Source organism: Muscardinus avellanarius (assembly GCF_963383645.1).
Source record: "Muscardinus avellanarius genome assembly, chromosome: 13".
In the NCBI taxonomy this organism is placed as follows: Eukaryota; Metazoa; Chordata; class Mammalia; order Rodentia; family Gliridae; genus Muscardinus; species Muscardinus avellanarius.
In genome coordinates, this window is record NC_137799.1 from 41326755 (window position 1) to 41340338 (window position 13584).

The 13584-nt window shown below is 45.6% G+C and overlaps 1 protein-coding gene across 1 annotated transcript in view; it reads left to right on the forward strand.

Moving 5' to 3' along the window:
* Positions 1 to 6216: 6216 nt before the first annotated feature.
* The window catches only part of DCAF12 (DDB1 and CUL4 associated factor 12), a gene marked incomplete at both ends in the record, with an annotated part of 31159 nt that continues 23791 nt past the window's right edge, over positions 6217 to 13584 (forward strand). The window contains 2 exons of the mRNA XM_080708727.1: positions 6217 to 6294; positions 7590 to 7844. Of these exons, the coding sequence (XP_080564853.1) occupies positions 6217 to 6294; positions 7590 to 7844 (333 nt within the window). The remainder of the gene's footprint in view (positions 6295 to 7589; positions 7845 to 13584) is intronic.

Below are 13584 nucleotides of genomic sequence, written 5' to 3' on the forward strand. Positions count from 1 at the left end.
TCATAGGCCCTCCCGAAGGTCCTCCCGGGACTCATTTCTTCTCTTCCGCGTTGCTGCTCCACCATCCCCTGGGCGTTACACCTGCCCATGGGGTCAGCGCTGACTCACCTCTGATGCATTCCAATGGGAGGAAGCAAAGGGCCAGAAACTTCCTATTAAGGGAATGACTTGAGAATTGCTAACATCTTTTCTATTCATATCCTCTAACCAGAATGTAGTCATAGCTCATTAAAAGAGAGAATATAGCCAACGGTCAAGTGCCCTGCTAAAGCGAGAGAGGAGCCAATACTCACCAGAAGCTGAAATGTTAAAAAATAATAATAATAATTAAATTAGGAGCCAGGCGTGGTGGCGCATGCCTGTAATCCCAGCATTTGAGAGGCTGAGACAGAAGGATCCGAGTTCACGGCCAGCCTCAGCTACTTAGTGAGGCCCTTTGCAACTCAGTGAGACGCAGTTTCAAAATGAAGAAAAAAATATATATATAGGGGCTGGGGGTGTGGCTCAGAGGTAGAACTACCCTGGGTTCTATTTCAAGTACTGCAAAAGTAATAAATAAATAAATAAATAAATAAATAAATAAATAAAACTATATATATATTTTGGGGGGGGGGTTTCAGGATGGGATCCAGGGGCAGTTGACCTCTGAGCTACACCCCCTGATCTATTTTTTATTCTTTATTTTGAAACAGGGTCTCACTGAGTTGCCGAGGGCCTCACTAAGTAGCTGAGGCTGTCCATGAACCGAGATCCTCAGGTCTCAGCCTCCCGAATGCTGGGATGACAAGCATGCGCCACCACGCCCGGCTAATAAGACCTATTTATTCACTTATTTGACAAAACTCTGTTGTGTGCAAGCATGTGCACTAGAGACGCACTGGCAGCAAAAACAGCCATCCTTTCTGCTCTGAAAGAGCTTACACTATAGTGGGCAAGACAGATGTTAATCAAATCATACAAATAAATGTAAATTTTTAACTGTGTTAAGTGCTATGAAAGAGAAACATATAATGCTATAAAACATAATTAAAGAGAGGAATTAAAAATAGAGAGACCAGGGAACACTTTCCTAATGAAGTAATTCTTATTTATTTATTTATTTATTTATTTATTTATTTATTTTTGTGGTACTGTGAATTAAACCTGGGGCATTCTACCTCTGAGCTCCACCCTTAGCCTGATTTTTTATTCTTGATTTTTATTTATTTATTTTTTGTGGGCCTGGGGATGGAACCCCGGGGCATTCAACCTCCGAGCTACACCACCTGCTCTATTTTTATTCTTTATTTTGAGACAGGGCCTCACTAAGTAGCTGAGGCTGTCCGCAAACTGCGATCCTCCAGTCTCATCCTCCCAAATGCTGGGATTACAAGCGTGCGCCACCATGCCTGGCTATTTGTATTTTTTGAAACAGCTCTCCGTTTGTTCTTGAGAGTCTCACTTCTTGGTAAGGCTGTCCTTGAACCTGGGATCCTACTGTCTCAGCCTCACAAGTACTGGAATTACAAGCTTTATTTTTATTTTGAAACAGGGTCTCAAGCCGGGTGTGGTGGCGCACGCTTGATTTTTTCAAATTGGTGGATTAAATTACATACCTACTTGCAAAGTAGGAAAGTTCCAATCATTCTACCTCTTCACCAATCCTTGGTATTATCAGTTGTGTGTGTGTGTGTGTGTGTGTGTGTGTGTGTGTGTGTGTGTGTGTGTTACTGAGAATTAAACCCAAAGGCATTCTACCTCCCAGTTACACTCCCAAACCTCAGACCTATTTTAGTTTTGGTTTTCTTTTTGCAAGTCTGGGGATGGAACCCAGGTGTATTCAACCTCTGAGCTATACCCCCTGCCCTATCTTTTATTACTTATTTAGAAACAGGGTCTCACTGAGTTGCAAAGGGCCTCACTCAGTAGCTGAGGCTGTTCATGAACCGTGATCCTCTGGTCTCAGCCTCCCAAATGCTGGGATTTCAAGTGTGCACCACCATGCCTGACTCTATTTTAGTTTTAATTGGAAACAGGGTCTCGGTAGGTGAAGAGTCTCACTACTTGCTGAGGCTGTCCTTTAACCTGCATCCTCCTATCTCAGCCTCCCAAGTACTAAGATTACAAGCCTGGGTGCCACCATGCCCAGCTACTTTTTTTTTTTTAACTGAACCTTGAGCCTAGAGGCATTTTACCTTATTTAATTAAACTCAGAGGCATTCTACCTCCAAGCTATATCCCAACCCTATTTTTTTTTTAAATTTTGAAACAGGGTCTCATTAAGTTGCTGAAAGCATCAGGAAATAGCTGGCCACGAACCTGTAATCCTAGTGAGATTACAATATGTGCCACCATTCCCAGATCCTAATTTTATCTACTTATTTTGTAGTACTGTGGGTTGAACTCAGGGATATTCTACTTCTGAGCTACATCTCCAGCCCCATTTTATTACTTTTTTAGTTAGAAACGGAGCCTCACTAAGTTACCGAGGCTAGCTACAAACCTGAAATGCTCCTGTCTCATCTTCTCAAGTACTGGGATTACAAGTGTGCACCACCACACTCAGTTCTATTTTTATTACTTAAAAAATTTTTTTGTGGTACTGGGGAGTAAAACCCAGGGACTTTCTACCTACAGGCTACACCCCCAGCCCTATTTTATACTTTATTCAGAAACAGGGTCTCACTAAATTGCTGAGAGCTTCGAACCTGGGCAATCCTCCTGTCTCAGCCTCCCAGGCACTGAGATTACAAGTGTGTGCCACCACACCTGGCTTATTTTTTTTTTTTAATTTTGAAATAGGGTCTTACTTAGTTGTTAAGGCTGTCCTTGAGCCTGTAATTCTCCTGTCTCAGCCTCCCAAATACTGGGATTACAGGTGGGGGCCACTTATCAGTCTTTTCAAAAATAATCATGAGAGGCCAGGCATGCTAGCATATGCCTATAATCTCAGTCCTTGGAAAGCTGAGACAGGAGGATTGAGGATTTGAGGACAGACTCAACAATGTATATAGGGAGACCTAGTAAGACCCTGTTTCAAAACAAAAAGTAAAAAGGGCTGGGAATATAGCTCAGAGGTAGAATGTCCTGAGAATTGTGGTTCAATTCACAGTACCCCCACACACACTCACACTTACATATAAACACAATCATAGCTCAGTGGTAGAGTGTTTGCCTAGCACACACAAGGGCCTGAATTCAATTCCAAGTATCATACACACATTCTCATCCTCTCTCTCTCTCTCTCGTTACCACAGTATTTGGGAAGTTGAGACAGGAGGATCACTGGTTAGAGACCAGCTTCAGAAATTTAGTGAGACTTGCCGGGCGTGGTGGCGCACGCTTGTAATCCCCATGCTTGGGAGGCTGAGACAGGAGGATCGCACAGGTTCGAAGCCAGCCTCAGCTACTTAGTGAGGCTCTCAGCAACCTATTGAGACCCTGTTTCCAAATAAAATATAAAAAAGGTCCGAGAGTATAGCCTGGAAGTAGAAAGCCTCTGGGTTCTACCCCCAGTACCACCAAAAAAAAAAAAAAAAAAGAAATTTAGTGAGACTCTCAGCAATTTAGCAAAACCCTGTATTTATTTATTTACTTATTTATTTATTTGTGGTACTGGGGATGGAACCTAAGGGGTTTCTAACTCCGGGGTACACTCCCAGACCTATTTTTTTAATATTTTATTTGGAAACAGGGTCTCACTAAGTTCCTGAGAGCCTCACTAAGTAGCTGAGGTTGATTTCAAACCTGCAATCCTCCGTCTTAGCCTTCCAAGCGCTGGGATGACAAGCATGTGCTGGTTCGAAGCCAGTCTCGCTGGCTTAAGAGACCCTGTTTCAAAATAAAAATATAAAATAGTTCTGGGAGTGTAGCCCGGAGGTAGAAGAGTTTCCAGGAACTCCAGTACCACCACCAAAAAAAAAAGTTAATTTTAAAAAAGGGCAGGGAGTGTGGCTCAGAATTAGAATGCCCCTGGGTTCAATCCACAGCACCACTAGGCCCTGGGTTAAAATCCCCAGCACTGTCAAGAACAACAACACAGTCATGAGCTTTTAAGTTTCCTAACAGGCTTTTATTTACATTCTGCTTTTATTTCCACTGAAATGGTGAGGTCTGCTGTGAGGTACATTTGGGGATGGTTCCTGGGAAGTCAAGATAAAATACAACAACTTCAAGAATGAGCCTGCAACAGGTCTGGTGTGCCTTTCTGACATGGGTGGAAGAGACAAGGAGCCCAGCCCAACCCAGCTTGGGCCTAAAGAGTCCCAAAGGATTCCAGGCTCTTGTCCAATGGGATCCTGGGTCATCCAAAGCATTGTGAGGCAAGACACAGATAGAACAACAGACTCAAAAGGAAACCCACACACTCCTGACCTCACTGTGCACATGCCTCTCAAGGGACAGGCCTGACCAAGAAAGGTGAAGCTGCCTTTCCCAAGGCGGCATTAGATAACGGCAGTGCCAACTTGGGATGGCGGAGGATCCTGTCTCAATTTGGTCTTTGGCTCAGCTTGAAAAACAAATCCAAACATCCTTGTAGACAGAACTTCAGATGGGCCAACAGAGCTCCCTGGAGGTAGGAGGCCTGAAGCCTGAAGGGATCAGCAGGTAACTGGGCACCTCAGCCAGAGACCAGTCAGTCTCAAGCAAGAGCATCCTGATTCCTCCAAAGGTTTCTTTGCCTGAGGAAAGTGGAGGCTGGCACTCAAATTCCTTCAGGATCTTCAGAAAATGGAGGCAAGGGTGATCCTGAGAAATCCCTTTTATGGGACCCGGAGGGTGTAGCTGGGGTGTAGCTCAATGCTAGAGCACTTGCCTAGCATGAACCGGGTCCTGGAATCCATCCCCAGCATGAGGGGAAGGGGGCTGAAACACCCGTGTTTAGCGACCACTTCCAGCCAGAACTGGGCTGACTGGCCAAAATGGTCACTATCTAGCTGGGCGAGGCAGCTTATACCTGTAATTCCAGCTGCCGGTGAGCCTGAGGCAGGAGAATCACAAGCTCGAGGCCAATCCCAGCAATTTAGCAGACCCTGTCTCAAAATAAGGGCTGGGGATGTACCTTAGTGGTAAAGCGCCTCTGGGCTCTATCCCTAGTACAAAAAAAAAAAAAAAAAAAAAAAAAAAAAAAAAAGGAAAAGGAAAAGGAAAAAGAAAGAAAAAAAGGAAAGAACAAAAAAAGCTACTCTTTCTTTCCTGTGGCTCAGAATTTCATCCAATTTTGAGACGGAACCTTTCCAAGAGAGAAGCAGGCAGTGACATATATTATAGCGTGAGGTCTGTTTGAAAAAGCACAAAAGACAATGTGCTTCGAATGGCAGGTCATGGGAATCTACAGGGGGTTGAGGTCACAGGTAAAGGGATAGAGGGACTGAGTGGAGAATGGAGCTTGCGGGTTCCCCAGGGAGGGGAGAGGGCAGCCTGAGGCTCGCGGGTAGGTCTGGGCTGGCAGTGACCGGCAGGTTCTCAGCGGTGGGAAAGTCTGGTCAAGCGACTGTGGCTTCCGAGCCAGATCCCACCTGGAGGCAGGAGTTTGGGGATGTATGCCTCCTCCACCGAGTCCAATCCTGGGCGCCGGGACAGAGCCTGGGAAGCTGGCTGGGGGAGCTGAGCCGCACCAGGGGCGGGGCGGGGCGGGGCGGGGCGGGGCGGGATCCCTCCCGGGGGCGGGGCCTGCCCACTTCCGGGTGCGTGCGTGCGTGCGTGCGTGCGCGCTGGGGTCGGAGGTCGGCGGCCAGGAGCCGGAGTCCTTTGGCCCCAGCTCGTCCACCACCAGCGGTCTCCCAACGACCGTTGCGAAGGAGCGGGCGGTGGCTAACCAACAGCCACGAATTCGCCTTCCAGCCCCAGCTCCCGCCCCTCTCCTCCCGGCGGCGTCTCCTTGGCGACGCGCTGCGAAGTGCGGCTGCGCGCGGGTGACGGAGCGCGGGCGAGGGGGAGGGGTGTTTTGGTTCTCTCGGCTCGCCGTCCTTTCCAGACGCGGTCGTCGGAAAGCTGCCGATTCCTACCTCCCCTTCCCCTTCCTATTCCCCTTCCCAGCCCCGAGTCTCCCTCCCTCCCTCCCTCCTTCCCTTCTGTCCGCCTCCCTTTTTTCTCCTGCCGTCCCGGGTCCGGGTCATTTTCCGGGCCGGACGCACAGACGCGCGCGGCCCCGGGGCGGGTATATGACCCTCTGCCCTGCCACCCCTCGCTCCCCCCGCCCGATGTGGCTGCGGGGCCGCGGCGGCGCTGCCCACTATGGCCCGGAAAGCAGTTAGCAGGAAGCGGAAAGCGCCTGCCTCGCCAGGAGCTGGGAGCGACGCTCAGGGCCCGCAGGTGAGGGCTGGGTGATGAGAGGGAGGTACCAAAAGGGGTTAGGGTCTGCAGATCCAGGATCTGGGATCAGGGTCCAAGGTCGGTGGTGAGAGGCGGGGCAGGACCCGGGCCTGGAGCTGTAGAGTCCGGGCTAGTTTCTCTGGAGTTCACTGGAAAGCAAATAGGCCGGAGGGGTCAGGAGCCAAAGGGTAACTCAGAAATGGGGCCTTCCTCAGAAAGTCTGTGGCCAGGAATAGGGCTTGAGGAGAAACCAGAATCATGGCTATGGAGGAAGAGGAAGCCAAAGTCAAGGGGAACCAGGAACAAAACTAACCTCCCAGAGGTTAATAGGGAGAGGGAAGTCCGCCTTCCAAGAAGCCCCAGGAGTGGGGCTGACTCCGTCCTTCACCGAGGAATGGGTGTCTCAATGGAGATCTGCGTCCGAGCTAGTCCTTTTTGCGCTTGGACCGCTAGAAGAAATGGCAATTACCAGGTGTCATCCCTTTAGAAGGGAAGGCCTTCTTGGGCTTGGATTACCCGTGCCTCCCACCTCGTTGGCATTTTGAGTTTTCCAATTCGACAACTGCTTACAGTGCGGGCGTAATGACAGAGGAGCGGCCATTGATAGTACATCTCTGAGAGACCTGGGACCCCACTCTGGCTCCTTGAGCTACACCTGCGATGTCCTATGGGGAGTATTGGTAGAGAGGGAGAAGGGGCTGAGTAGAGATGTAGCCCAGGTGGGTGTGGGAATCACTGAACTTCTCATTCCTTTACCCATCAAGGATGGGTAAAAAATATCTAAACCCCTCCTCAGAGGTCTAGTAAACCTTTGACAGTGTTTTTTTCTGCTTCCATTTTCTTTTCTTATTTATATATTTATTTATTGTTGTTGCAGTGCTGGGTATGGAACCCATGGGCATTCTACCTCTGAGCTACATCCCCAGCCCGATTTTTTATTCTTTATTTTGAAACAGGGTCTCAGTAAGTTGTAGAGGGCCTCACCAAGTAGCTGAGGCTGTTGGAAAACCGCAGTCCTCCTGTCTCAGCCTCCCAAGTACTAGGATTACAAGCGTGTGCCACCAGGCCTGGCTTGCTTCCATTTTCTTTGTAGGGTTAACTATGAGCGACATCATTTCAATACTGTAAAAGTTAAACTGGACTTTCTGGATTGAGATTCTTGTTCTGTTGTGTTTCTGTTGTACATAATCCTGCAGGATGAGTTCTTGGTTGTTTCTCTAATACAGTAGGATTTCTTGTTCTGAAGAAATGTAGCCAAATCCCTGGTTTCTGATTTCTGATGTTGCTTTCTACAGTTTGGTTGGGATCACTCTCTTCACAAAAGGAAAAGACTCCCCCCAGTGAAGAGATCCCTAGTGTACTACCTGAAGAACCGGGAAGTCAGGCTACAGAATGAAACCAACTATTCTAGAGTGTTGCATGGTTACGCAGCACAGCAGCTTCCCAGTCTCCTGAAGGAGAGAGAGTTTCACCTTGGGACCCTGAATAAAGTGTTTGCATCTCAATGGCTGAATCATAGGCAAGTCGTGTGTGGCACGAAGTGCAACACAGTAAGTATCGGGGTTGAAGAATTTTCCTCTAGGTCTTGGATATATGGCTCTACATGCTCTAGAACATCTGACATCTCACTGCTCAGTTTTACACTCTCTCTCTCTCACTGGAGGTTGAACCCCGGGGCATTCTACCTCCAACCTACACTCCCAGCCACACTTTATTTTGAAGCAGGGTCTCACTAGGTTGCTGAGACCCTTCCTTGCTAAGTTGCTAAAGCTGGCCTCTAACTGTTATTCTCCTGTTTCAGCATCCCAAGTATTAGGGTTACAGGCATTTGCTAGCAGGCCTGGCTAGCAAATTAAGTTTCTTTTGGGAAGGAATTATAATACTCTTCTATTTCTTCTGTTAATTATCTCTTCCTCTTGTTCTGCCCCCTTTTCTCAAAACTTACACATTTTCATCTTTTTTTTTTTTTTTTTTTTTTTTTCCCCCAGTGCTGTGGTTGAGCCCTACTTTTTATTCTTCATTTTGAAACAAGGTCTCACTAAATTGCAGAAGGCCTCACTAAGTAGCTGAGGCTATCCTGTAACCCGGATCCTCCTGTCTCAGCCTCCCAAGTACTGGGATTAGAAGCATGCACCATCATGCCCAGCTTTCATGTTGACTCTTAAATAAGAGAACTCAAGCCAGTCATGGTGGTACATGCCAGTAATTCTTTGTATTTGGGAGGCTGAGACAGGAGAGTCACCGGTGTGGGGACAGCTTCAGCAGTGTATGTAGCAAGATTCTCAGCAACCTAGTGAGAGCCTGTTTCAAAACAAAAATATTTGTTTGTAGTACTGGGTATTGAACCTAGGGGCATTCTACCTCTAAGCTACCTCCTCTCACTAAGTTGCAGAGGGCCTCACAAGTTGCTGATGCTGGCCACGAACCTGTGATTATCTTGTCTCAGATTCTTAGGGTCCTGGGATTACAAGCATGCACTAGCACGCCCAACTAGTGAGACACTGTTTCAAAATAAAAATAAAATAGGATGGGAGACTGAGACAGGAGGATTGAACAGGTTTGAAGCCAGCCTCAGCAACTTAGACTCTCAGTAACTTAGTGAGACCCTGTTTCCAAATTATAAATAAAATAGGGCAGGAGGTGTAGCCTAGAGGTAGGAGGCCCCTAGCTTTCATCCCCAGAAGCACAAAATAAAGTACATAGGCAAAAAATTTAAACCGTTTTGAGGAAGGAAATAATATCACGGTGGTTAGGGCCAGGTTTTCATTTCCTCTTCTGTTGAAGGTTGCTTGTTTTATACAGAGGTATTTCAACACTAAATAGTGGAGACAGTTCTCCCCAAAACTTCCTTTTCTTAGTCCCTCAGCCTGCTCACTTGTGGTGTTTTGTTTTGGCACTGGGGATTGAACCCAGGAGCATTATACCTCCAACCTACACCCCCAGCCCTATTATTTATTTATTTTCGATACTGGGGATGAAACCCAGGGGCATTCTACCTCCAAGCTACACCCCCAGCTCTATTTCTTATTCTTTATTTTGAAACAAGGTCTCACTAAATTGCAGAAGGCCTCACAAGTAGCTGAACTGTCTGCAAACCATGATCCTCCTGTCTCAGCCTCCCAAATTCTGGGATTACAAGCGTGCTCCACCACATACAGCTTCTATTCTTTATTTTTATTTTATTTCATGTTGTGGTACTGGAGATGGAACCCAGAGGCATTCTATCTCTGAGCTACACCCCAGTCCTATTTTTTTCCCTTTCATTCTTTATTTTGAAACAGCATTTATCTGAGTTGCAAAGGGCCTCAGTAGCTGAGGCTGTCCAAGAACCACAATCCTTCTGTCTCAGCCTCCCAAATACTAGGCTTACAAGCGTGCACCACCATGCCTGGTGTATTCTGTATTTTGAAACAAGGTCTTGCTAAGTTACAGAGTGTCACTAAGTAGTTGAGACTGTCTTCAAACCCCCATCCTTCAGTCTCAGCCTCCCAGATACTGGGATTACAAGTGTGCGCCACCAGTCCCAGCTTTAATTTACTCTTTTATTTATTTATTTATTTACTTATTTTTGTGATACTGGGTATTGAACCCAGTTGAACCCAATAGTGCTCTATATCTGGGAGCTACATTCCCAGCCTTATTGTAATTTTTTATTTTAAAACAGTCTTACTGAGTTGCTGAGGGCCTTGCTAAATTGCTGAGGCTGTTCTCAATTCTTTCTGTTTTGGCCTTTCAAGTAGTAGGATTATAAGTGTGTGCCACCACACCCAGCTTTAACTTACTCTTAATACATACCTCTTCTGTTTTCCTTTGTCCTTGTGACCTATAGTGTTTGCGAGCAAAGGAGGCTGTTTTCTTTTTATAGTTAGTATTTCTCTTTGCTTAATTTCCAGAACCAGAAACACTGATTTTCTCTCAGATTTGTGGCATTTGACAAATGATTCCTTTATTTTTGCCTTTGTATATGTAAACCAATAGTAGTATTAGCTAATATATCTAGTGAAAGATATCAGCCTTATATGAGGGATGGTGAGATTCCAGTATGACAAACTTTAGATGTCTAAAAGAATTGGAACTGATCAGATCATAGAAGACCTTGAATAGCTAGCTAAGATTTTACTTTGAGGGGACTAGGGAGAAACTGGTCCTTGGATTTTCAGCAGGGATTCATGGTTGGGATAAAGCTGTAGAGAGAGTGGTAACAGAAAGCTAGTGCTATGGTATACCATGAGAGGATTGCAGGTTCAAGGAGACCTTCAGCAACTTAGACCCTGTTCAAAAGAAAAAAGTAAAAGAGGGCTGGTGGTGTTGCTCAGAGGTAAACTGCCCCTATGTTCAATCCCCAGTACCAAAAAAAGAATAGAGTTTATGCCTCTTATTTGTGATGGTACTAGAGGGTTGTTTTGGGGAGATGCGGAGGTGCTGGGGATTGAACCCAAGGCTGCTCCACCACTGAGCTAATCTCCAGCTCTTTTTATTTTTTACTTAGAGACCAGGTCTAGGTTACCCAGGCTGGCTTTGAACATGGGATCCTCTTGCCTCAGCCTCCTCAGTAGCTGGGATTACAGGTGTATGTCATTGGTTTTCTGCTGCTTCTCTTTCTCATGGATAGGGCATTGCTTGGATTAGCACTGCTGTGAACCCATGAATTCTGTTTAGGGTAATGCTTTGCAAACTGAGTGTTACTTTATGTGAGGAGACTCTTGGTCCAGAATGTTAGGGCCTAAGCAGCCCTAACAGAAGGTTGATTTGGGATTTTATTAAGGGCAACTTTCTCAACAAGGATATTGATGGCATTGTGGGTAGATATTTCACAAACCAGACCTCTGCTCTTTTTTTTTTTTTTTTTTTTTGTGGGTCTGGGGATGGAACCCAGGGGCGTTCGACCTCCGAGCTACACCCCCTGCCCTTTTTATCTTTTTGTTTTGTAACAGAGTCTCACTACATATCTGAGTCTCAGTAGGTTTCTTTTTCGTGGTACTGGGGGGTGGAACTCAGGGTCTTTCTACCTCTAGGCTATACCCCCAGCACTTTTTATTTTAATATATAATTTATTTGGAAACAGGGTCTCACTAAGTTGCTAAGAGCCTAACTAAGTAGCTGAGGCTGGCTTCGAACCTGTGCAGTCCTCCTGTTTTGGCTTCCTAAGTGCTGGGATTACAAGCGTGCGCCACCACACCCAGCCTCTCAGTAGGTTTCTGAGGCTAGCCTCAACACTGTCATCCTCCTATCTCAGCCATGCACCAACATACCAGATACATCTAGCCTTTATCATTATTATTTTTTTTTGGGGGGGGGGTTTGGGGATGGAACCCAAGGGCATTTGACCTCCAAGCTACACCCCCTGACCTATTTTTTATTCTTTATTTTGAAACAGGGTCTCACTAAGTAGCTGAGGCTGGCTGCAAACTGCGATCCTCTGGTCTCGGCCTCCCGAATGCTAGGATTATAAGTGTGCACCACCACGCCTGGCTAATCTAGCCTTTATTAATGAATAATCCTGTTAATCACCTTTCTCGTGGAAAATTAGAGCTACTTGCTTGACAGCAAAGTGCTTGCTGTATTAAGAGTAGTCTTTCTGCAGCCCTAAGCCTTGGGGGATGGGTAACTGGGTTGCTGAGAGTAGTGCTTTTCTGAGCAAAGCTTTGCTGAGCAGAACTTTGCAGGACGTCTGTGTGGGGAAAGGCATTTGTGTGTGTGTATTTGTTGTGCTGGATCAAACCTATCACCTTACATAGCTTAGGCAAACTCTCTACCACTGAGTTGTGCCACTCGTCCAACCTAGGAAAAACTAATAAGACAGTCTAGATAATTAAGTTGGTTCCAGTTTTTTTTTATTATTTTTTTATTTTTTTGAGCTCCTATCCTACCATACCTCTCCAGGTCTGATTACTTTGAATGACTGCCTATCAAGGAAGAAAAAGGTTCTATAAGCTAAGCATGGCTTCTTTTGTTAATCTGCCTTTTAAATCAATGAATACTTTATTTCCAAACTCTTAAGTCTTTGGTTTCCAATCTTTATTCATGAACTACCTATATTACAAATACTTGAGGTATCTTAAAAAAGGGAGTCTGTCTGGGTGTGGTGGAGCATGCTTGTAAATCCAGTACTTGGGAGACGGAAGCAAAAACAGCCTCAGCAAGTAGTGAGATTCTTATCAACCTAGGGTGACCCTGTTTTCAAATAAAAATAAAATAGGTCTGGGGGTGTAGCTCAGAGGTAGACCTCCCTGGGTTCATTCCCCATTGCCACACAAAAAAATATAAAAAATAGGGCTGGGAGGTGCTGAGAGGTAAAATGCTTCTGGGGTCAGTCCCCAATACCACAGTAAATGAACATAATTGTGTGTAAGTGTGTGTGTTTCTGGGGATCAGGGGCATTCTACCCCTGGTCAATATTCCCAGACCTATTTTATGTTTTATTTGGAAACAGTCTTACTAGGTTGATGAGAGTCTCACTACTTGCTGAGGCTGCCTTTGAACCTATGATCCTCCTATCTCGGTCCCCCAAGTACTGGGATTGCAAGTGTGCATCACCATACCTTGCTTTATAAATGCATGCACATAGACACACACACATATGTAAATTTTATTTTGAGACAGTTTCACCAAGTTGCCCACATTAGCCTCAGACCTGAAATCCTGCTTCCACTCCCTGTGTTCTTGGGATTGCAGACATGCACTGCCTCCACCCAGGTGTGGAGGAAGACTATTATTGTTTTTTGTGGTTTTTTTTTTTTTTGGTAGTACTGGGGGTGGGATCCAGAGGCTTTCTACCTCCGGGCTATACTCCCAGACCTTTTCTATATTTTATTTGGAAACAGGGTCTCACTAAGTTGCTGAGAGCCTCACTAAGTAGCTGAGGCTGGCTTTGAACCCATGCGATCCTCCTGTCTCAGCCTCCCAAGAGCTGGGATTACAAGCGTGCGCCACCACGCCCAGCTGACTATTATTGTTTTAATGTCATTATTATTAAAAGCTTATAATCTCAATATTTCAGATATGTAAATAACATGCAATTTTAATCTTTGCTCTTTAGTAGTTTGTAAATAGAAATAAAGTTCCCCTTTTAATTAATTATTTATGTGCAGTACTAAGGATGAAATCTAGGACTTTGTGCTAATAAGCAAGCACTACCATAGAGCCACACCCCTGTCCATAAGTTTTCCTGTTAATTCTTTTTTGTGTGGCTTTAGGGATTGAACCCAGGGGCGTTCTACTATTTAGTTTTTTTTTTTTTTTTTTTTTTTTTAAACAGGGTCTCCCTAGATTGTTGGGAGTCTCATTATA